This window comes from Magnolia sinica, chromosome 13, assembly GCF_029962835.1.
Source record: "Magnolia sinica isolate HGM2019 chromosome 13, MsV1, whole genome shotgun sequence".
Taxonomy (NCBI): domain Eukaryota; kingdom Viridiplantae; phylum Streptophyta; class Magnoliopsida; order Magnoliales; family Magnoliaceae; genus Magnolia; species Magnolia sinica.
In genome coordinates this window covers 13,643,874-13,668,384 of record NC_080585.1, presented here as the reverse complement: position 1 = coordinate 13,668,384, position 24,511 = coordinate 13,643,874, and the positions used below count along the sequence as shown (strand labels likewise).

General features: G+C 41.1%; 3 protein-coding genes, 2 long non-coding RNA genes and 1 pseudogene across 5 annotated transcripts in view; 1 reads left to right on the top strand and 5 right to left on the bottom strand.

Moving 5' to 3' along the window:
* Positions 1-5,004, top strand: part of LOC131222897 (uncharacterized) — a 42,076-nt gene extending 37,072 nt beyond the window's left edge. Inside the window, exon 2 of the long non-coding RNA XR_009160222.1 lies at positions 4,866-5,004. This is a non-coding gene — a long non-coding RNA (uncharacterized LOC131222897). The remainder of the gene's footprint in view (positions 1-4,865) is intronic.
* Positions 1,033-3,769, bottom strand: LOC131222896 (uncharacterized). The gene is made up of 3 exons (XR_009160221.1): positions 3,481-3,769; positions 2,768-3,422; positions 1,033-2,629 (listed from the first exon to the last, which is right to left on the bottom strand). It is a non-coding gene; the product is annotated as an uncharacterized LOC131222896 (long non-coding RNA).
* LOC131222895 (pentatricopeptide repeat-containing protein At2g22410, mitochondrial-like) lies at positions 4,639-14,606 on the bottom strand. The gene is made up of 3 exons (XM_058218137.1): positions 12,289-14,606; positions 5,287-5,366; positions 4,639-5,003 (listed from the first exon to the last, which is right to left on the bottom strand). Exon 1 carries the CDS (start codon positions 14,329-14,331, stop codon positions 12,703-12,705), a length of 1,629 nt encoding a protein of 542 aa, XP_058074120.1. The 5' UTR covers positions 14,332-14,606; the 3' UTR covers positions 4,639-5,003; positions 5,287-5,366; positions 12,289-12,702.
* LOC131224116 (pentatricopeptide repeat-containing protein At2g22410, mitochondrial-like) lies at positions 9,615-10,406 on the bottom strand. Its single transcript, XM_058219666.1, has one exon. The coding sequence runs from the start codon at positions 10,404-10,406 to the stop codon at positions 9,615-9,617; it is 792 nt and encodes a 263-aa protein (XP_058075649.1).
* A 713-nt stretch (positions 14,607-15,319) lies between the features above and the next one.
* LOC131222891 (pentatricopeptide repeat-containing protein At2g22410, mitochondrial-like) lies at positions 15,320-24,040 on the bottom strand (annotated as a pseudogene).
* Positions 18,679-20,481, bottom strand: LOC131224115 (pentatricopeptide repeat-containing protein At2g22410, mitochondrial-like). Its single transcript, XM_058219665.1, has one exon. The coding sequence runs from the start codon at positions 20,479-20,481 to the stop codon at positions 18,679-18,681; it is 1,803 nt and encodes a 600-aa protein (XP_058075648.1).
* Positions 24,041-24,511: the final 471 nt, after the last annotated feature.

Genomic DNA, 24,511 nt, shown 5'->3' with positions numbered 1-24,511 from the left:
CTGATCCAATCCGAGTTCAACTCGGTCAGGAAAACCGAGTCAGATCGGATTGGGCACGGTTCAGATCGGTCCAAAATTTTTGTTTTTATTTTTTTTGAAAAATTTAAAAAAAAAATTAATAGTAAAAAAATTGTAACAAAATGGTGGTGATTCTTAAATCATACAGAAGGTATAATTTCATGAAAATCTAAGCCGTCAAAGTTGCCGACTTAAGTATTTATGTCTTGATGGTGCATGGCCTAAAAGTTTTACTTAGAGTCTAAGACGATAATACTAATTATCTGATCTTTCCATTTGAATAACTCTTGTCCATTGATAATATGGGTAACATATTTATTATTTAAGAGATATGCTTCATCCAGTGTGGCTCATAAATTATAATAAGAAATTAAGGGTAACATGCATATACTGACATATAGATTAGGTAAAACTAACATGAATATACTGACATAAAATAAATAAAGTAAATAAACCATGTCCAAAATCAAAAGCAAATAAACCTAAAATGCACGTACTAACATATAAATTAGGTAAAACTTTTATACATTCAATATCCTCTATATAATGAATGCCTTTGTGGCATGTAACTAAATGAACCTTGTCCATCGTAACCGTAATAGTAACCCCCTCCTTCACCTCCACCTTCGTCGCCAGATTCATCCTTCGGTTCTTTTTTTATGGATTCAACTGTAGGAGAAATCTCGGCCGACTCCGAATTCGATGTATCCAAAAAACGGTCATTCACCTTTGCTGAATTTGATGGTGGGGATGCCTTCCCATCGTCCTCATTCATAGATACAAGAAGTTTTTTCAGACGCTTTTTATGATCCGATTTATACGAGATTCTCAACCGCCTATAAAATACTGCAAGACTTTTAAAAAACTTTGATGTTTTACTCGTACCTGCTTCAACATCATATTGTCTCAGAGGTGGATGTTGTTGTTTGGTACTCGATCTGGATGCCATTTATAAGCTTTCTTTAACGGCCTCTTTATAATTACATTATTCTTGTTCTCTTAAAATTCTCTCTCATCATTCTTCTCTAGTAATTGTGGAAGGCCTGGAACCAGAGGCAGTTCCTCTGCTTAACCCTTCTTCATTTATAATAGACTTTTATATATTCTTTCGTTAGTTGTGTTGGTTGTAGTTGTAGGGTGAGGGGTGTAGGAAGTCTTTGTATTTGAGTCGAGAATCGCTCTAAATAAATCTCGAACTTCCTGAGAAAATTTGCTACACGGTACGGCATCTCCTCCCCGACAAGCCAAATGTAATTTGAGCCGTTTGTTTTGTTGACAAATTGTTTTCCACACAACTTACATTTTCACTTTATCTTACCATCCTGGGAGTAAACTTAGACTTCATAATCCTAAATATCTGCCAATGCATCATCTTCCGATGACATATCTAAGTTATGAATGAACGCAGTTACCCAACAATATACTAAGAAATTTAAACAACATTAATTAATTAAATAGTAAAAATGAAAAAAAGAAAAATATCCATCCACCCATAACCATAATATTACAATATAACTGTTTTAAAAAATTACAAATATCATAATATAACTTTTAAGCAAATCCAATAGAAATATAAGGTAGTGTCTCATATTGCAGTTGTAGGTACAGTCTCATCTAAGATTTTGGAGTACTTGGAAATTGAAATTCAAGATTTGAAAACGGGGTCATTCTGGCACCTCTAGAACCATGGATTTCAATTCGAGGAAAAATCCCCTTAATCTAAATTTAAAAAAAATAAATAAATAAATAAAAAAAAAAAAAAAAAAAAAAACCAAAACAGAACAGAATAAAAGACTAGTTATAAAATTTACGATTGTTAATTTTTTCCAACCATTACAACTATCATTTTCTACTCTCTTTAAGATATCCACACTCATTCAAACGATTTTTATATTTTCATTTGCATTCATATCATGATGATGATGCATTAGAAAATAAGCTTATGAAATTATTACGTGTGACACACGGTAAACAATTGATAATCACTCAGAAAGAGATATAATATTTTATTTTATTTATAAAATTAGTAGACGAACTTTTACCAGCTTCTTGATATTTGGAGTTTCTCCCTTTAGCCAAATGCTAGCTCATAGTAAATTCATAATAATAATAATGATTTTTGTGTATGTTATATACATATGTTGTGTCAAAAATATTTGTTACAATGTTTGAGATAACTTATTTCATTACATTTATTCTTATGTGAATATATAAAAATAATAATTTCAGAAACCTTCAAAGTTAAAATGTTAGATTATACCAAACACAATTTCTAAATTCTTAGATTTTGAAAATCCAAACCGTCAAATACAATTGAAAATTCAAGATCTAAAACCTAGCTAATGTTTGAAATTCAAAGGTAGAATTTAGGGTTCAAATCCAAGCACCCAAACGACAATTAACACTTTGCCATAGTGTTATACACATATGCAACCTTGGATATTGATGCAATGTGGCGAAGCAAAGCTGCTGATTTGCAGTCTCAGGAATAGCACAATTTACTCAAATAGAAGAATTTGCAATCGTCTCACACTTTCTCTGTATGTGGAGAGAAAATAAATTTGTTTCCTTCTTCCCTGAGGGAGGAAGACTTAATTCTCATCTTAAGTACCTGTTTGTCAAGCAACTTTTTTAATTTTAGTTTAATTATTAAACTTAAATAAATAGCTTAGTAGAAAATTAAACTTATTTCCTTCAAATTTTTTATTTTTTATTTTTTTTGCTTTTCAACTACCAAAAAGTAACTTACCAGACTCATCATGAGCAGTGCGCTCGGAGCTATGATGCTCCACATGATGAATGGATCAGATCTCCAAGTGATGAATGAATCAAATCTCCATTTGTGCCATGTTGGAAGATTCACGTGAGATGTTTTTGAGAAATCCACCTCATCAACTATTTTATTCAGCTTATTGTAGGGTTGAATACCCCACAAATGAGGTTAACATAAGCAGAGTCATAATTTTTATTAAATTATTTTTAGGGCAGCAAGAAAATTCAAGCTCGGTCAGATGAGTTCACACTCCATGCTTAAAATTAACTCAGGCCACACCTATTAATAACCCTATTTGTTCCCAAGTTTCATCGAAAGTTTAAGACGACATCATAAACCACTTCTAAGGTGGCATTTGTTGAGAATTTGATACTCTCAAATTACATATTTATAATTTGTGTAAAAAATAAGGAAAGAAACTGAAAATATTAAGGATTAACTGAAACATGTTTGATCACGTTGTCCTTAAAGCATTATTTGTCACTTCTCAAAATTAATTGAGATTGCTGGTAGATGATAAACTTAAAGGAAAATTTCTAAGTCAATTAGAAGAACAAAAAAGAAGTTACTGGCTTAGACCACTATACTGATCTGTTTCTTGTGGACTTGTTGGCTTAAGTTCGTATTGAACCTTGCTGGCTTGACCAGAGAACTATTAAATCTTTACTGGTTCATATGAGATAGTGAACCTTGCTGGCTTGACCAGAGAACTATTAAATCTTTACTGGTTCATATGAGATAGTGAGTCGTGTTGTTTATAGTGATGAAATGAACCGATCAAGCTCAGTTTATATAGGTTATGGTAGTTGGACGTTTTGGTCCATGGTCATAACTCCAATTGACTGTTTCTGACTATTGGTGAGAAACTAGCCGTTATTTGACAGTTTCTAACTATTTTGCAAGTGGAAAAGCTAACTGTATGCTAGCCATTTAGACTCAATGACTAGCTGTTTATGACCGTTAGGATAGCCATATGCAATAGTTACGTCAAGTCTTGATACTCTCTGGATTCACCAAGCAAATAATAAGGTACTCAATACTTTACTTATTAATAAAATACTTTCTTATCTCCTTTCCGATATGAGACTATTCCCAAAACACAGAAAACCAAGTTTTTTTTAATAAACCTTATATATTATATATATAATAATTTTAATCAAAACATTTTCCATAATAGCATTTGGCCAAGCTAAGATTGAGCTAGGGTTGGCCCTAGTTCTAATTAGGATAAAAATGTCATGGCATGGTCCTAGTCCTACATGCATGATCCCAGCTACTGCTGAGGTCGATCCTATACTGGAGATGCCCTGCCAAAAATCATACTGATGCACAAATTAAGTGTGCCACAAGTACAAGTGGAAGTGGATGACCAAATAAAATACCAAAGTTTTTCGTAGCAGTCCAAATATTTCCAACACTGTGGCCCACCTTTTGAATGGGTGGCTTACCTTTCAGTTAAGATGTCTACAGGAAGAAACCCTTTTAAATAATAGGACCATCAACAATTGGCCCAGGCTCAATCTAGCTTGGACACCAGGCTTAGATTTTAAGACCCCTCATGTCCCTTAGGCCAGGTTCAAGGGCCCAGTCCCTGGTTCCACATGGCCAAGCCACCCTCCTCACTACCAGCCCTAAGCCTATTATAATGAGAATGGCCATTTAAAGTAGTTTTAACTAACCATACAACACCTTTTAACTGTTGTTATTTTCTTAGCAAGAGCCATATATAATCATAGTTCTCTATACAGAACAACAATCTATATAATCTACACTTGATGATGCTTTTTCGCTTCAAAATGGCCTAACATCATTCCACTACAACCGCATTGTCATAATTTCAAAAGACCAATTTTCAAACCTTGGTTTCACTTTCTCCCTTTAATCATTTAATTAAATAACTTACGCACATTGCCATCTATAGATAAGCCAGTAGGTTTTCTTATTCAATACATAGGTATACTCCATACCCTAAAACCCATAGAAGAAGGAAAGCATAAAACACAAGGACATGGTAACCAAGGAAACCAAACCCTAGCTCAACTGATGTAGTACATAGGGTCAGGGACCTTAAAAGGTTCTCAGGCCTGTAGGGGTCCCAAGAATATCACTCCATTGCTCTCCCATGTTTCCAACAATTGTATAACCTTGCACTTCAAGTTGCCTTCTCTTTCCAGATTTGTATACTACAGCATTTCCCTCATCCTCAGGCTGCCTGCACCATATAACCCAAATCATTGCATCAAAACAAATTTCAATTCGGTACCCAAGAGTGCGTAGACACCGCAGAAATCCAACATATATTTTTGAAACTATCTTTGAAATCTCACTTTAAAACATATGTTGAGATTCTTTTCCACCACCTCTAGATGGTGGGAGATATGATACTTACCAAGTAAATATTTTTTAAAAATCCATCTCTCTTATGTGTAAATTGAAACATTATCTTAAAATATTAAACTATGTTAGGTTCTACAAAACAAGGTTTAAAGTTCTACCTTAATATGACCTTCTCCCAGGTGTGGAACCCCGCATTCTTAAGATTCTTCTCTGTACTCTCTGAGTGATTCACCTCTTCCTGTTAAAAATACAACCTTAATTCCCAATGAGAGTAATTTCTTGTACAGCTTCAGGCTCTCCGGCAGTGAAGGAGCTTTCCCGAGTGCCACCCATGCATTGAATAGGGTGGAATTGAACGGCTCCGCCCTAAAAATTATGAAATGGCCCATGAGAAAGTTTCCATTAATGTATTCAATTCTACTAATTTATGAATTGCTAAGGGGCCATTTGGATGCAAGAAAAGTCATGTTCAGGGCAAACAACTTAAACCCAATTACTCAGCTTAGTAATGGACTAGGCTTAGCCCTGAATCTTGAACTGGTCAGGCTGGAGCTTTAGAGTGGACCCATTTGAATTTTGATTTTGGTAGGCGTAGGCCTGGCTCATTGCCCACCTTACAATTTACTAGTAGGAACCAAGAAAAATAAGGATTTTGTCCCAAAATGTGGACTGAAGCAAGAATAATAAAGCTTGTGTACAGGCCACACAACAGACAGTACGGAATATAAATATGAGATCCAATCCATGTATCAAGTTAGCCCAATCACCTTCATTTTTTTTACAAAAATTAAATATTGTCCACTCAGCAAGTGAATCTAATATTTGAAAAATAAAAATGGTTATTAATCTGGAAATATTCACCTAAAACATTTATTTCGCAAATTGATGACTGCTTGATTGATAGATCAATCCATTTCTTGGATACAATATTAATACAGAGGTTCCCTTTTTATAGGAGTATTGGATCTCAGACCTGTGCCATACTGGCACATGTGTGATGCATACATTAAGTTGGTTGCACACACGTGCACTTAACAAAGCTCTTGCTTTTGTAGGGAGGACTGATATGAGGCACATGGAGTAAACACTTAGCATGACAAATATTGCCCAGGTTTCAAAAATATCACAATATTTTCACTATAAATGCACTAAACAATTTTACAAAGATATTTTCACACTATAGGCAGATTTTAAGATACGGCATTGATCTTATCGTTAAATAATAGTGACTTCAACCTAAAAGATTGTAAAAACCTTAAACAATCCATTTGTGTGTGTGTGTGTACAGGGTTGATTTTCCCACAATCTCCATGACAACACATGGGGCCACCGCGATGTCCATCAATTTCTCCAGCTCGATCATGGGAGGACATGATCCCAACCGTCGATCAATGAGGTACAGGGTTGATTTTCGTCACCCCAAAAATCTTCAAGAGATCCAAAACATGATCAATAGCCCATAAAACAATATTTAAGAAGACGCCCAAGGTAGAAAATTGGAAAATTACACAATCGAAGGGTTGAGAAAGTGCCATATGAGAGATTTTATGACTAGTCCCCATCAGTCATTAAACCATTTCCATTTTTTATGTAATGCATGGATTGGATGGAACGCAGACAATGTGTGGCGCACCATGCTCGACCCTACTACTTTTAAGTAAAAAATATAAAAAAAAAAATCATTTCCTTATAGTCCACATGTGAAATGTGGGGGAAATGGTTGTTTTACGGCCATGGTCATTAATGGGGCTTTAAAGATTAGGTTTGGAAGTTGAATGATTGGGATAATACGACAGAGTTGAAGACAAAAATTCAGAAGAATAAAACAAATAAAAATCTTGCATTTGATAAATTCTATCAAAGAAAGTGGAGAAATCTGGCAGAATACACATGCAGAACCACTTTAGATTTTTGTGTGTAAGTTTGAACCCAGAGGCACTTTCAAGGCTTGTGTCTCGGGCCAGCTGGTGTTAGCCTCCTGGCAGGGGGTCCATTTAATAGGTGTGTTGGAAGTTAATGCCGGCTAAATGTTAGGTGTGGCCTGACTGATCGCTGATGTTGCCATGTTTGTCACTCTGTTGCTGTCCTGTTTCCAGGGTGGTTGGATTAGCTATTGATGTGAATGGTGAGGCCTTGTGTGTGTCCTCTCTTTGTCGTGGCTCTATTTTCTCTCATATATTTCTCTTTTATGTTGTAATGCAGTGTTAAACAATAGGTGAGGACTGTTACTTTTTTGTGGTGTCCACCTGAAAGATTGTAGAGATTTAAAATATATAAATAAAATTTCAGGTAGTATGCTTTCACCTTTTTGGATAAAAAAAAGAGGCAACTTCGAAGAACCAAAACAAAAAATTAGTACCTGCCACAACCATTGATGCTTTTTTCAATTTTATAGGTGTTTTGAAAGATCTGCTGAAAAGAAGGCAGTTATAGATTTACAACTCAAACTGTAGGCAGTCTATACAAAAAGTGTGTGTATATATATATATATATATATATATATATATCTTCTTTTTCTATTTTCATTGTCAAGTGTGGAAGGGTGCGGTGTCTCTAAATGTATGGAAATTCCCAACCAACATAGTCTGACTTTATGAAGCATATAATAGCATCTTAGTTGTCACACAGTGAACTTCAGGTTCAAGGAGTTGCAACAAACTCATGGAATAAATGTGGAAGAAAATCCACTTCAAAAATCATAAAATAATAATAAAAATTAGTGGAAGAAGAAGAATCTCTTATATATACAACATGTTGTTAACAAATGTCTTAAATCTGAGGAAATTCGACTAACCCGAGAAAGTTCAGGTGAAAATTCAGCAACAATTTATTTTGGAACTTCCGAGAAATTCAACCAGTCGAAGGACAAGTTCGACTAGCCGAAGTGTCCTTCGACTAGCCCGAGCTCTGGTTCGACTAGTCGGAGGTTACATAAATTGTGCGCGGACTGCATAAATTTGAGGCAGTTTCTGGATTATTCCAAGTCAGTGTGGAAGTTGGGGTTCCTAATCTAAAAATAGGAGTTCCCAGGGCAATTCTTACATATTCTAAGGCTTCTTAAAGTACTCTAAGGGTTTCTAAAAGTGGTTCTAAGGTTTCAAAGGGGTGGAGCAAGGGAGAGATTCAAGGTTATTGAATTGGGTAAGTCTTCTCTCTTTGTAATTTCTGCTTTCATAGTGAATATCTGTTGCTCTGTGCCGTAGTTTATTTCCGAAAGAGTTTTCCACATTAAATCTTTGTGTTTGCTTGGTGCTCTCAAATTGCTATCCTAGATTCATCTATGTGTGATTCCTTAGCACAATCCCTAACAAGTGGTATCAAAGCAATCGTTGGGACACAGATTTGAATCTACAGGATTAACATCAATGAGAAGCACTAGGTATGATATTGAGAAGTACTCAGGGAAAAATAACTTTGAGTTATGGAAGATTAAGATGATCAGTTCATTAACCAAGCAAGGTGAGGATGGTGCTCTTGAGGAAAGAAAGTCTACTATGACTAATAATGAATGAAATACTTTTGATAAGAAGGCCTTATCCTCGATCCGTTTATATCTCACGGATGAGGTCCTATATAATGTTTTAAGAGAGAAAACTGTTGTAGGTTTATGGGCGAAGTTAAAGGATATTTATCCTAAAAAATCTACTGAGAATCGCTTACACTTGAAGCTACAGTTATTCACATTCAGATTGGTAGAGGGTGGAGATGTGGAGGCCCACATCAGTAATTTTAATAAACTGATTTGCAAATTGTTGGACACCATTATCTTAGTAATTCAGATCGGGCATGTATACTCTACCGCCATTGTACGAGTCATTCAGGGACTCATTGTGCACCGGAAATAAAACCTAAGTGTGGACGCCATTATCTCAGTCCTCAAGGGAAGGTCATGAGAAAGATAAATGATGGCTTTGGGTTATCTTCTAATGCACTGTTTAAAAGGGGAAGAAATCTGAGCGAGGTATAGGATCTTCAAAACCTAGATCTAAATCAAAGGGAAATGGCAAAGGAAAACTAAAGTGTTGGAAGTATAGGATGAATGGACACTTGAAGAAGGAATGCACAAATCCTAAAGCGAAGAAAGAAAACTCTCGGACAATGAATTCATAAACAATGCCATTGACCTTAATCATGCTACAGCCAGGAGTCTACTCCACGCCTCTCTCTCATTGCGACCCACACCTTCCTAGCTTCACCCCACATGTTCGCTTCCATACACATGTTCGCAAGCAGCACAGATTCCACTATCATGAGGGTCCAATTCAAAGAGTTTTGATGCGGCCTGCTCTCCCATCACAACATTGCCATGCATCCTACAAGCAAAAAACAAGGCTCCCCACACCACGGCATCCGGCTTCTTGGGCATGGTCTTGATCAGGTTCTCTGCCTCATCTAGAAGCCCAGCTCTGCCAAGAAGGTCCACCATGCATGAATAGTGCTTGAATTTCGGAAATAGGCCAAATTTTCTGCTCATTTGATCGATGAATCAATGACCCTCATCTACTAATCCAGCGTGACAACAAGCTAATAAGACCTCCACAAATGTAACCTCGTCTGGGGTCAAACTGATATCAATCATCTTCATGAAGTAGCTTATAGCATCTCGTCCACGCCCATGAATGGCCAAACCACCAATCATGGCCGTCCATGTCAACGTCTTCCTCTCAGGGATCTCTTCAAACACTTGGAGCGACTTTTCGATATTCCAACACTTGGCATACATGTCCACCAAGGTCGTGCCCAATGCTACAGTTTGAGGAATCCTGTGTCTATCGATATAGTGATGAACCCATATCCCCGTCTCGAGCGCTCCGATTTGTGCACACGCAGACAACAGGCTAACCATGGCAACCTCATTGGGCTTTACACCTGTAGCTGGCATTCCCTGAAACAAAGCTAGCGCATCCTTGCCTCGCTTGTGTTGTACATAGCCAGCAATCATGGAATTCCACATCACGACATCTCTTTCGAGCATTTCATCAAAACACTCCCTAGCAGCATCCAGATAACTGAACTTCACATACCCCATGACCATTGTAGTCCAAGAAACTACAGTTCTTCTCGGCATTTTGTCAAACAATAGCCTTGCCTGCTCCAAATTCCCGCACTTCACATACATGTCCATGAGAGCATTACTGAGAGCTATGGTGAATTTCAATCCTCTTTCTTCGATGTAGTGATGAAACCCTCTTTCGAGCTCCAAATCTCCTAATTGGGCACAAGACGAAACTACCCCAATCATTGTCACCTCATCAGGCTCAACCCCTTCTCCCTCCATTTCCCGAAAAAGCTTTAACGCCTCATCCACCCGCTCACTCCGTACATAGCCATTTATCATAGAATTCTAAGAAACCAAAACTCTCACACAACTTCCATCAAACACCCAACGCGCATCTTCCAATCCACTGCACATTACAAACATATGAATAGCGGCATTGTGGACAAAGACATCTGAATCAAAGCCCAATTGCCAAACATGCCCGAGAATCCTGGCACCCAACTTGATGGCGGACAATCGAGCGGATGCATTGAGCAAGAAGGGCAACTTGTAATTGTCGGGCCGACAGCCCATCCCGAGCATCCGCTTATACAGCAAAAGAGCCACTTTGGGGTCCTCGCTTTCCGAAAACCCTCTAATGGTAATATTCCCCATATATGCATTTGGGTTTTCGATGCGGACCAGGATCTTGCAGCAATAATCGGGATCAACGAAATTGGAATCCACACAAAATGCGATAAATTGGCTTGAAGCGAATGTGTCAAGGATCAATCCAGTTAAGATCATCTGGGCATGGATTTGCTTCACATGTCTGATGTCGCCGTTGGATTTTTGAAAGAGAGAGAGAGAGAGAAGAGGGTTTTTGAAACGAGGGGCGGTCGCGTTGGATTTCGATCATGCGGTGAGAGGAGGCAAGTGTGGAGGAATGAGATCTGTGGGAATGGGATTGAAGGGTGTTTGGGAAATGAAGGGATCGATCGGAGAAAAAAGAGTGAGGATTTGAAATCTTTTGGCATGGGAAGGGGGTGCAGGTTAAGGCGAAAAGAGTTGTAGGTTAAGGTAGAAAAGAAGGGAGGTTGGGGGTGCAACTATCGGAATTTTAAAAGATGGTTGAATCGTTTGAAGTTCCCGCCACAATAAGGCTCAACGACCGCTGGTTCGCCCGACCCCACCACACGCACACACGTGCTAACGAGACAGCGTTAAACCATGATGAAAAACTCTTCAAGGGGGATACACCGTGGAAATCAGTGTAGCACTGATGGCCTGACGCAATGTATGTTTGTGCCCACCTAATGAGTGGACAAGTCAGAATTTTGGCCCCACAGAGATCCACCCGTGCTTGGAATAGGGAATTATCGTACAGCTGTGCCCTGAAAATGATGAAATGGCCCATCAGAAAGTTTGCATTAATGTATTCATGAACTAGTAAGGGGCCATTTGGATGCAAGAAATTATCATGTTTGGAGCAAAGAGCTTGTTTATCATTTAACCCATTTACTCAGCCTAGTAATGGCCTAGCACTGGACTTGAATCTTGAACTGGTCGGGTGGGGGCTTTAGAGGGGCCCCATTCAAATTTTGATTTTGCTAGGCTCAGGCCTGCCCATTGCCCACCCTACCATTTACTAATATTAGGGATGAGGAAAATGTTTGTCCCTAGAAGGTTTACTACAACAAGGATAACTTATTTTTTGAAAATAAATATTATAAAATACTAGTCTTAGATCAGTGCATGCTTGAATATATTTTTTTTATGCATACGTACTACATTAGTGAAGTATACCACATGTGTGACCGTCTGTATGTAAGCATCTCTTAGGTTATTTCACCACCACAAGAAAGGGTGTGGACTTCACTACCTAATCCGCATCCTACATAAATTTATTATGTCCACATCAGCAAAAGTACCCTCATCCTTACAAAAATCAGGCAAGTTCGTTTTAAAAGTGAACCTTTCATTATATTGCTAAGGTCATGCATGCGTGTGTAATAAAACTTGTACGTACACACCACATGGGACAGCATGGCACACACATAGGCGCGGGATCCATTCCATACATCAGTTTGGCCCAACCATCTGCATGTTTTTCTAAAAATAAATCTTGTTCACTCAGCATGTGGACCCAATGTTGGAAATAGGTCATTAAATTGGAAATTACCAATCAGCTCTAATTTCACATGATTTGAGAATCATCAAGCATATATCCAGCCAGCTCTAATTGTTTGGCCAGCTGCACCAAGCATGCATAGATCTGTTTGGTCTGTGGGTGTGATTTGTCTCGGCCAATGAATTCATAAATAATACCATTCACCTCAATCAAGCTACAGCCAGGAGTCTTCTCCAGCCCTCTCTCTCTCATCGCGGCCCCCACCTTCCTAGCTTCACCCCACATGTTCGCTTCCATACACATGCTCGCGAGCAGCACACAGATTCCACCGTCATGAGGGTCCAATTCAAAGAGTTTTGATGCGGCCTGCTCTCCCATCACAACATTACCATTGATCCTACAAGCAAAAAACAAGGCTCCCCACACCACAGCATCCGGCTTCATGGGCATGGTCTTGATCAAGTCCTATCCCTCATCTAGAAGCCCAGCTCTGCCAAGAAGGTCCACCATGCATGAATAGTGCTTGAGTTTCGGAGATAGGCCAAATGTTGTGCTCATTTGATCGAAGAATCGATGACCCTCATCTACTAATCCGGCGTGACAACAAGCTGATAAGACCTCTACAAATGTAACCTCGTCTGGGGTCAAACCGATATCTATCATCTTCATGAAGTAGCTTATAGCATCTCGTCCACGCCCATGAATGGCCAAACCACCAATCATGGTCGTCCACGTCAACGTCTTCCTCTCGGGGATCACTTCAAACACTTGGAGCGACTTTTCAATTTTCCCACACTTAGCATACATGTCCACCAAAGCCATGCCCAATGCTACAGTTTGAGGAATCATGTGTCTGTCGATATAGTGATGAACCCATATCCCCGTCTCGAGCGCTCCAATTTGTGCACACGCAGACAACAGGCTAACCATGGCAACCCCATTGGGCTTTACACCTGCAGCTTGCATTTCCTGAAACAGAGCTAGCGCATCCTTGCCTCGCTTGTGTTGTACATAGCCAGCAATCATGGAATTCCACATCACGACATCTCTTTCGGGCATTTCATCAAAACACTCCCTAGCAGCATCCATATAACCGAACTTCACATACCCCACGACCATTGTAGTCCAAGAAACTACAGTTCTTCTCGGCATGTTGTCAAACAACAGCCTTGCCTGCTCCAAACTCCCGCACTTCACATACATGTCCATGAGAGCATTACTGAGAGCTATGGTGAATTTCAATCCTCTTTCTTCGATGTAGTGATGAAACCCTCTTTCGAGCTCCAAATCTCCTAATTGGGCACAAGACGAAACTACCCCAATCATTGTCACCTCATCAGGCTCAACCCCTTCTCCCTCCATTTCCTGAAAAAGCTTCAACGCCTCATCCACCCGCCCACTCCATACATAGCCATTTATCATAGAATTCCAAGAAACCAAATCTCTCACACAACTTCCATCAAACCCCCGACGCGCATCTTCCAATCCATGGCACATTGCAAACATATGAATAGCCGCATTGCGGACAAAGACATCCGAATCAAAGCCCAAATGCCAAACATGCCCGAGAATCCCGACACCCAACTTGATGGCGAACAATCGAGCGGATGCCTTGAGCAACAAGGGGAAAGTGTAATTGTCGGGCCGACAACCCATCCCGAGCATCCGCATATACAGCAAAAGAGCCTCTTTCGGGTCCTCGCTTTCCGAAAACCCTCTAATGGTAATATTCCACATATATGCATTTGGGTTTTCGATGCGGACCAAGATCTTGCAGCGATAATCGGGGTCAACGAAATTGGAATCCACACAAAACGCGATAAATTGGCTTGAAGCGAATGTGTGAAGGATCAACCCAGTTAAGATCATCTGGGCATGGATTTGCTTCACATGTCTAATGTCGCCATTGGATTTTTGCAAGAGAGAGAGAAGAGGGCTTTTGAAACGAGGGGCGGTCGCGTTGGGATTTCGATCGTGCGGTGAGAGGAGGCAAGTGTGGAGGAATGAGATCTGTGGGAATGGGATTGAAGGGTGTTTGGGAAATGAAGGGATCGATCGGAGAAAAAGGAGTGAGGATTTGAAATCTTTTGGCATGGGAAGGGGATGCAGGTTAAGGGGAAGAGACTTGTAGGTTAAGGTAGAAAAGAAGGGAGGTTGGGGGTGCAACTGACGGAATTTTAAAAGATGGTTGAATCGTTTGAAGTTCCCGCCACAATAAGGCTCAACGACCACTGGTCCGCCCGACCCCACCACAGGCACACACGTGCCAACGAGACAGCGTGCGAGAAAACCACGCTGAAAAACTCTTCAGGGGGGATACACCATGGAAATCAGTGTAGCACTGATGGCCTGACGCAATGTATGTTTGTGCCCACCTAATGAGTGGACAAGTCAGAATTTTGGCCCCATCGAGATCCACCCATGCTTGGAATAGGGAATTATCGTACGGCTGTGCCCTAAAAATGATGAAATGGCCCATCAGAAAGTTTGCATTAATGTATTCATGAACTAGTAAGGGGCCATTTGGATGCAAGAAATATCATGTTTGGAGCAAATAGCTTGTTTATCACTTAACCCATTTACTCAGCCTAGGAATGGCCTAGCACTGGACCTGAATCTTGAACTGGTCGGGTGGGGGCTGTAGAGGGCCCCATTCAAATTTTGATTTTGCTAGGCTCAGGCCTGCCCATTGCCCACCCTACCATTTACTAATATTAGGGATGAGGAAAATAATATGTTTGTCCCTAGAAGGTTTACTACAAGGATAACTTATTTTTTGAAAATAAATATTATAAAATACTACTCTTAGATCAGTGCATGCTTGAATATATTTTTTTTATGCATACGTACTACATTTGTGAAGTATACCACATGTGTGACCGTCTGTATGTAAGCATTTCTTAGGTTATTTCACCACCACAAGAAAGGGTGTGGCCTTCACCACCTAATCCGCATCCTACATAAATTGATTATGTCCACGTCAGAAAAAGTACCCTCATCCTTACAAAAATCAGGCAAGTTCATTTTAAAAGTGAACCTTTCATTTCACTGCTAAGGTCATGCATGCGTGTGTAATAAAACTTGTACGTACATACCACATGGGACAGCATGGCACACACATAGGTGCGGGATCCATTCCATATATCAGTTTGGCCCAACCATCTGCATGTTTTTCTAGAAGTAAATCTTGTTCACTCAGCATGTGGACCCAATATTGGAAATAGGTCATTAAATTGGAAATTACCAGTCAACTCTAATTTCACATGATTTGAGAATCATCAAGCATATATCCAGCCAGCTCTAATTGTTTGGCCAGCTACACCAAGCATGCATAGATCTGTTTGGTCTGTGGGTGTGATTTGTCTCGGACAATGAATTCATAAACAATGCCATTCACCTCAATCATGCTACAGCCAGGAGTCTTCTCCACCCCTCTCATTGCGGCCGGCACCTTCCTAGCTTCACCCCACATGTTCGCTTCCATACACATGTTCGCAAGCAGCACATAGATTCCACCGTCATGAGGGTCCAATTCAAAGAGTTTTGATGCGGCCTGCTCTCCCATCACAACATTACCATGCATCCTACAAGCAAAAAACAAGGCTCCCCACACGACAGCATCCGGCTTCATGGGCATGGTCTTGATCAAGTCCTCTGCCTCATCTAGAAGCCCAGCTCTACCAAGGTCCACCATGCATAAATAGTGCTTGAGTTTCAGAGATAGGCCAAATTTTGTGCTCATTTGATCAAAGAATCAATGACCCTCATCTACTAATCCGGCGTGACAACAAGCTGATAAAACCTCTACAAATGTAACCTCGTCTGGGGTCAAACCGATATCAATCATCTTCATGAAGTAGCTCATAGCATCTCATGCACGCCCATGAATGGCCAAACCACCAATCATGGCCGTCCACGTCAACGTCTTCCTCTCGGGGATATCTTCAAACACTTGGAGCGACTTTTCAATTTTCCCACACTTAGCATACATGTCCACCAAAGCCATGCCCAATGCTACAGTTTGAGGAATCCTGTGTCTGTCGATATAGTGATGAACCCATATCCCCGTCTCGAGCGCTCCGATTTGTGCACACGCAGACAACAGGCTAACCATGGCAACCTCATTGGGCTTTACACCTATAGCTGGCATTTCCTGAAACAGAGCTAGCGCATCCTTGCCTCGCTTGTGTTGTACATAGCCAGCAATCATGGAATTCCACATCACGACATCTCTTTCGAGCATTTCATCAAAACACTCCCTAGCAACATCCAGATAACCGAACTTCACATACCCCATGACCATTATAGTCCAAGAAACTACAGTTCTTCTCGGCATGTTGTCAAACAACAGCCTTGCCTGCTCCAAACTCCCGCACTTCACATACATGTCCATGAGAGCATTACTGAGAGTTATGGTGAATTTCAATCCTCTTTCTTCGATGTAGTGATGAAACCCTCTTTCGAGCTCCAAATCTCCTAATTGGGCACAAGACGAAACTACCCCAATCATTGTCACCTCATCAGGCTCAACCCCTTCTCCCTCCATTTCCCGAAAAAGCTTCAACGCCTCATCCACCCGCTCACTCCGTACATAGCCATTTATCATAGAATTCCAAGAAACCAAATCTCTCACACAACTTCCATCAAACACCCAACGCGCATCTTCCAATCCACGGCACATTACAAACATATGAATAGCCGCATTGCGGACAGACATCCAAATCGAAGCCCAATTGCCAAACATGCCCGAGAATCCCGGCACCCAACTTGATGGCGGACAATCGAGCGGATGCATTGAGCAACAAGGGGAACGTGTAATTATCGGGCCGACAGCCCATCCCGAGCATCCGCTTATACAGCAAAAGAGCCTCTTTGGCGTCCTCGCTTTCCGAAAACCCTCTAATGGTAATATTCCCCATATATGCATTTGGGTTTTCGATGCAGACCAGGATCTTGCAGCAATAATTGGGATCAACGAAATTGGAATCCACACAAAACACAATAAATTGGCTTGAAGCGAATGTGTCAAGGATCAATCCAGTTAAGATCATCTGGGCATGGATTTGCTTCACATGTCTGATGTCACCGTTGGATTTTCGCAAGAGAGAGAGAGAGAAGAGGGTTTTTGAAACAATGGGCGGTCGCGTTGGGATTTCGATCGTGCGGTGAGAGGAGGCAAGTGTGGAGGAATGAGATCTGTGGGAATGGGATTGAAGGGTGTTTGGGAAATGAAGGGATCGATTGGAGAAAAAGGAGTGAGGATTTGAAATCTTTTGGCATGGGAAGGGGGTGTAGGTTAAGGGGAAGAGAGTTGTATGTTAAGGTAGAAAAGAAGGGAGGTTTGGGGTGCAACTGTCGGAATTTTAAAAGATAGTTGAATCGTTTGAAGTTCCCGCCACAATAAGGCTCAACGATCGCTGGTCCGCCCGACCCCACCACACGCACACACGTGCCAACAAGACAGCGTTAAACCATGATGAAAAACTCTTCAAGGGGGATACACCGTGGAAATCAGTGTAGCACTAATGGCCTAACGCAATGCATGTTTGTGCCCACCTAATGAGTGGAAAAGTCGGAATTTTAGCCCCACCGAGATCCACCCATGCTTGGAATAGGGAATTATCGTACGGTTGTGCCCTGAAAATGATGAAATGGCCCATCAGAAAGTTTGCATTAATGTATTCATGAACTAGTAAGGGGCCATTTGAATGTAACAAATATCATGTTTGGAGCCAACAGCTTGTTTATCATTTAACCCATTTACTCAACCTAGGAATGGCCTAGCACTGGACTTGAATCTTGAACTGGTCGGGTGAGGGCTTTAGAAGGGCCCCATTCAAATTTTGATTTTGCTAGGCTCAGGCCTGCCCATTGCCCACCCTACCATTTACTAATATTAGGAATGAGGAAAATAATATGTTTGTCCCTAGAAGGTTTACTACAAGGATAACTTATTTTTTGAAAGTAAATATTATAAAATACTACTCTTAGATCAGTGCATGCTTGAATATTTTTTTTTTATGCATACGTACTACATTTGTGAAGTATACCACATGTGTGACCGTCTATATGTAAGCATCTCTTAGGTTATTTCACCACCACAAGAAAGGGTGTGGACTTCACCACCTAATCCGCATCCTACATAAATTTATTATGTCCATGTCAGCAAAAGTACCCTCATCCTTACAAAAATCAGGCAAGTTCGTTTTAAAAGTGAACCTTTCATTATATTGCTAAGGTCATGCATGTGTGTGTAATAAAACTTGTACGTACACACCACATGGGACAGCATGGCACACACATAGGTGCGGGATCCATTCCATACATCAGTTTGGCCCAACCATCAGCATGTTTTACTAAAAATAAATCTTGTTCACTCAACATGTGGACCCAATATTGGAAATAGGTCATTAAATTGGAAATTACCAGTCAGCTCTAATTTCACATGATTTGAGAATCATCAAGCATATATCCAGCCAGCTCTAATTGTTTGGCCAGCTGCACCAAGCATGCATAGATCTGTTTGGTTTGTGGGTGTGATTTGTCTCGGACAATGAATTCATCAACAATGCCATTCACCTCAATCATGCTACAGCCAGGAGTCTTCTCCACCCCTCTCTCTCTCATTGCGGCCCGCACCTTCCTAGCTTCACCCCACATGTTCGCTTCCATACACATGTTCGCAAGCAGCACATATATTCCACTATCATGAGGGTCCAATTCAAAGAGTTTTGATGCGGCCTGCTCTCCCATCACAACATTACCATGCATCCTACAAGCAAAAAAGAAGGCTCCCCACACCACAGCATCCGGCTTCATGGGCATGGTCTTGATCAGGTCCTCTGCCTCATCTAGAAGCCCAGCTCTGCCAAGAAGGTCCACCATGCATGAATAGTGCTTGAGTTTCGGAGATAGGCCAAATTTTGTGCTCATTTGATCGAAGAATCGATGACCCTCATCTACTAATCCGGCGTGACAACAAGCTGATAAGACCTCTACAAATGTAACCTCGTCTGGGGTCAAACCGATATCAATCATCTTCAGGAAGTAGCTTATAGCATCTCGTCCACGCCCATGAATGGCCAAACCACCAATCATGGCCGTCCACGTCAACGTGTTCCTCTCGGGGATCTTTTCAAACACTTGGAGCGACTTTTCGATTTTCCCACACTTAGCATACATGTCCACCAAAGCCGTGCCCAATGCCACAGTTTGAGGAATCCTGTGTCTGTCGATATAGTGATGAACCCATATCCCTGTCTCGAGCGCTCCGATTTGTGCACACGCAGACAACAGGCTAACCATGGCAACCTCATTGGGCTTTACACCTGTAGCTTGCATTCCCTGAAACAGAGCTAGCGCATCCTTGCCTCGCTTGTGTTGTACATAGCCAGCAATCATGGAATTCCACATCACGACGTCTCTTTCGGGCATTTCATCAAAACACTCCCTAGCAGCATCCAGAAAACCGAACTTCACATACCCCACAACCATTGTAGTCCAAGAAACTACAGTTCTTCTCGGCATTTTGTCAAACAATAGCCTTGCCTGCTCCAAACTCCCGCACTTCACATACATGTCCATGATAGCATTACTGAGAGCTATGGTGAATTTCAATCCTCTTTCTTCGATGTAGTGATGAAACCCTCTTCCGAGCTCCAAATCTCCTAATTGGGCACAAGACGAAACTACCCCAATCATTGTCACCTCATCAGGCTCAACCCCTTCTCCCTCCATTTCCCAAAAAAGCTTCAACGCCTCATCCACCCGCCCACTCCGTACATAGCCATTTATCATAGAATTCCAAGAAACCAAATCTCTCACACAACTTCCATCAAACACCAGACGCGCATCTCCCAATCCACGGCACATTGCAAACATATGAATAGTCGCATTGCGGACAAAGACATCCGAATCGAAGCCCAAATGCCAAACATGCCCGAGAATCCCGGCACCCAACTTGATGGCGGACAATCGAGCGGATGCCTTGAGCAACAAGGGGAACGTGTAATTGTCGGGCCGACAGCCCATCCCGAGCATCCGCTTATACAGCAAAAGAGCCTCTTTGGGATCCTCGCTTTCCGAAAACCCTCTAATGGTAATATTCCACATATACGCATTTGGGTTTTCGATGCTGACCAGGATCTTGCAGCAATAATCGCGATCAACGAAATTGGAATCCACACAAAACGCAATAAATTGGCTTGAAGCGAATGTGTCAAGGATCAATCCAGTTAAGATCATCTGGGCATGGATTTGCTTCACATGTCTGATGTCGCCGTTGGATTTTTGCAAGAGAGAGAGAAGAGGGTTTTTGAAACGATGGGCGGTTGCGTTGGGATTTCGATCGTGCGGTGAGAGGAGGCAAGTGTGGAGGAATGAGATCTGTAGGAATGGGATTGAAGGGTGTTTGGGAAATGAAGGGATTGATCGGAGAAAAAGGAGTGAGGATTTGAAATCTTTTGGCATGGGAAGGGGGTGCAGGTTAAGGGGAAGAGAGTTGTAGGTTAAGGTAGAAGAGAAGGGAGGTTGGGGGTGCAACTGTCAGAATTTTAAAAGATAGTTGAATCACTTGAAGTTCCCGCCACAATAAGGCTCAACGATCGCTGGTCCGCCCGACCCCACCACATGCACACACGTGCCAACGAGACAGCATTAAACCATGATGAAAAACTCTTCAGGGGGGATACACCGTGGAAATCAGTGTAGCACTGATGGCCTGACGCAATGTATGTTTGTGCCCACCTAATGAGTGGACAAGTCAGAATTTTGGCCCCATCGAGATCCACCCGTGCTTGGAATAGGGAATTATCGTACGGCTGTGCCCTGAAAATGATGAAATGGCCCATCAGAAAGTTTGCATTAATGTATTCATGAACTAGTAAGGGGCCATTTGGATGCAAGAAATGTCATGTTTAGAGCAAACAGCTTGTTTATCATTTAACCCATTTACTCAGCCTAGGAATGGCCTAGCACTGGACCTGAATCTTGAACTGGTCGGGTGGGGGCTTTAGAGGGGCCCCATTCAAATTTTGATTTTGCTAGGCTCAAGCCTGCCCATTGCCTACCCTACCATTTACTAATATTAGGGATGAGGAAAATATTATGTTTGTCCCTAGAAGGTTTACTAGAACAAGGATAACTTATTTTTTGAAAATAAATATTATAAAATACTAGTCTTAGATCAGTGCATGCTTGAATATATTTTCTTTATGCATACGTACTACATTTGTTAAGTATACCATATGCGTGACCGTCTGTATGTAAGCATCTCTTAGGCTATTTCACCACCACAAGAAAGGGTGTGGACTTCACTACCTAATCCGCATCCTACATAAATTTATTATGTCCACGTCAGCAAAAGTACCCTCATCCTTACAAAAATCAGGCAAGTTCGTTTTAAAAATGAACCTTTCATTATATTGCTAAGGTCATGCATGCGTGTGTAATAAAATTTGTACATACACACCACATGGGACAGCATGGCACACACATAGGTGCGGGATCCATTCCATACATCAGTTTGGCCCAACAATCTGCATGTTTTTCTAAAAATAAATCTTGTTCACTCAGCATGTGGACCCAATATTGGAAATAGATCATTAAATTGGAAATTACCAGTCAGCTCTAATTTCACATGATTTGAGAATCATCAACATATATCCAGCCAGCTCTAATTGTTTGGCCAGCTGCACCAAGCATGAATAGATCTGTTTGCTATATCTAAGATATCAAATTTAATTCTAAAGAAAATAAACTGAAAATCAAGTTTTGCATAAATCTTACAAAGAGGAAATAAGAATAGATCCGGAATCACTTCCAAATCATTTCCTTCAAACATCCAAAGAAGCAACAGATCTGGACCCCTTTTCCCCCAAAAGGAAAAGTTGGTGGGGCCATGTAGGTCGTCCAATTCAAACTTGAATGAACTTTGGATTTTATTTTATTCAAACTCTCAAATTCCTTTCTCCTTGTGGGAGTAAGTAAACCACTGAGGGGCCCGGAAGTCTGGCAGCGGCCGGTCCTGTTGGCAGGCCCCACTCGCCCTCCACTCCCATATATTGGACCGGATACAGCGCTGCGCCTCAGTACAATAGCTGCAAGTGAAAATGCTCATCTACGGCTGTACCACAACTTGTGGTACACCACCTTTTCTGTAAGAAGCATGTCTAAGGGCCTGTTTGGATGCCTGTAAGTTGGGTAAGTGGGAAGTTACTTACAAGGAAGTCACTTACAGGTGGTGTTTGGGGGAGAAAAATCATCTGTAAGTAACTTACAACCTGTAAGTCACTTACAGGCAAATCTACCAAAAAACTGCAGGGGGATGGGGGTGGGAAGTCACTTCCCTGTAAGTCACTTACAAGCTCAACGGTCAGATTTTTAAAAAGAGGGGAAGAGGGAGAAACGCACCAACCCACCAAATCTCTCTCCGTCTTTGCAATCTCTCCCTGCAGTTACTGCCTTTTGTCTCTTCTCCTCCTAAAATGGTAGGGTTTCATCTACCCTTTTTTCTCCTTTGAAAACGGGAGTGGTTTGACGTTACTCTATAAGGCATGCTGGCATCCAAACAGTCACTTATATGCACCTGCGTATTTTTTCACACGTGTCATGGGCCTCTAATCCGAACGGACCATGTGATGCAACATCCCATGAAACCGTCAAGGGCTGTGGCCTGTGGTTGGTGATCCTGTAGATCGTTTATCTGGTTGGTCTCACTGTGGCCTGTGGTTGGTGATCCTGTGATGTACTCGCAGTGTTGGTGAATCTCTTAGATTGCATAGTTAGAATGCAAGTAATTTAACGATCTACATCAGTGTTGGTGAATCTCTTAGATCCTGAGCATCAAACTCCTCATTAGAGAATGAGAAAAACTTTGATGATAGAGTGGGATTGATGATGCGCTGGCCCTTGGAAATTACATCAGATTGCACAGTTGGAATGTAAGTAATTTAATTATTAGATTTTCTATTAATGTTTTTAAGTTTATTCTCAATGCTTAAATTGAGTTATTACTCCATATTATAGATTTTTTGAATTTGTGGGCCCACTTTTATAGCCTTGATGATTGGTTTAGCTTAATAATTATCTCAAATATTCATCTTGATGGGCTTAACAAAATAACATATTTGATCCCATGTTTTTTTATATGATTATAACATTTTAGAATGATTCCCCAAGCTAAACTATGCTCGATGTGAATATACAGCTTTCTACCTATAAGTAACTTATAGGTTATCCAAACAGAAAAAGTAACTTACCTGTAAGTGACTTACAACTTACATCCAAACAGGTTACCTGTAAGTAACTTTCACCTGTAAGTCACTTACAGGTAAGTCACTTACAACTTAAAAGAACTTACAGGCAAGAAGCATGTCACTTACTGTAAGGAATCAGAAACATGAAAACGGTAGGCCCCACCACGGAGCTAATCTGAAAGAGAAACCATGGCGGCCCGATTATCAGGTGCGCCACAACGTTGGAATCAATATATAACCGTTGGTGTGGCCCACCAAACATATCAACAGGTTGTATGGCAAATACACATTCCCATGGAATCCACCCTAAGATCCGAAAAACCCTAAATCGGCATTGAGATTGAGAGAGAAATACCTCAATGTTCCTGGAGATTTAAGCCTTCAACCACAGATTCAGAGAGAGCGAGAGGGCGTGCGTGGGTAGGGCGGTCGGCAACAGGATCTTGGGTGGGGATAGAGAGAGAGACAGTGGGAAGAGAGATCGAGCAAGGAAGAGAGAGAGGAGGGAGAGATCGACAGGAAGAGAGAGAGGAAGGAGAGATATGTAGGAATAGTGCATGGCTAGTCCTACACGGGATTGGAAGCGGAGTGGCTGGGGTACCATACACTAGCTATATAGCTGGTGTATTGACGTCAGCTAGTACTGTGGGTCCCATCATGAGGTATGTGTATATCCAAACCGTCCATCGATTTGGAAAGCTCGCGTTAAGGCTTGAGACGAAAGATAAGACAGATCTAACTATCAAGTGGACCACACTGTAAAAATCAGTGGAGGATTGAACGTCTACCATTAAAACCCCTTCGGGTCATGGAAGTTTTGGATCAATATGAAATTTGTTTTTCCTCTTCATCCATGTATTTGTGGCCTTATGAACATATTAGATGAAAAATAAAAAATGTTATGGTGAGCCATACGAAATTTTTAACGCCGAAAATCATCGTCATGCTGGTATTTGTGGTGTGGTCCATTTAATCCTTGGATATGATTCATTTTTTGGATAATTATCTAGAATGATAGC

What these genes read in the sequence shown, in the direction of transcription:
- LOC131222895 (XM_058218137.1), bottom strand. Translation starts at nt 14,331, where the DNA reads ATGCCAAAAGATTTCAAATCCTCACTCCTTTTTCTCCGATCGATCCCT.
- LOC131224116 (XM_058219666.1), bottom strand. Translation starts at nt 10,406, where the DNA reads ATGGAGGGAGAAGGGGTTGAGCCTGATGAGGTGACAATGATTGGGGTA.
- LOC131224115 (XM_058219665.1), bottom strand. Translation starts at nt 20,481, where the DNA reads ATGATCTTAACTGGATTGATCCTTGACACATTCGCTTCAAGCCAATTT.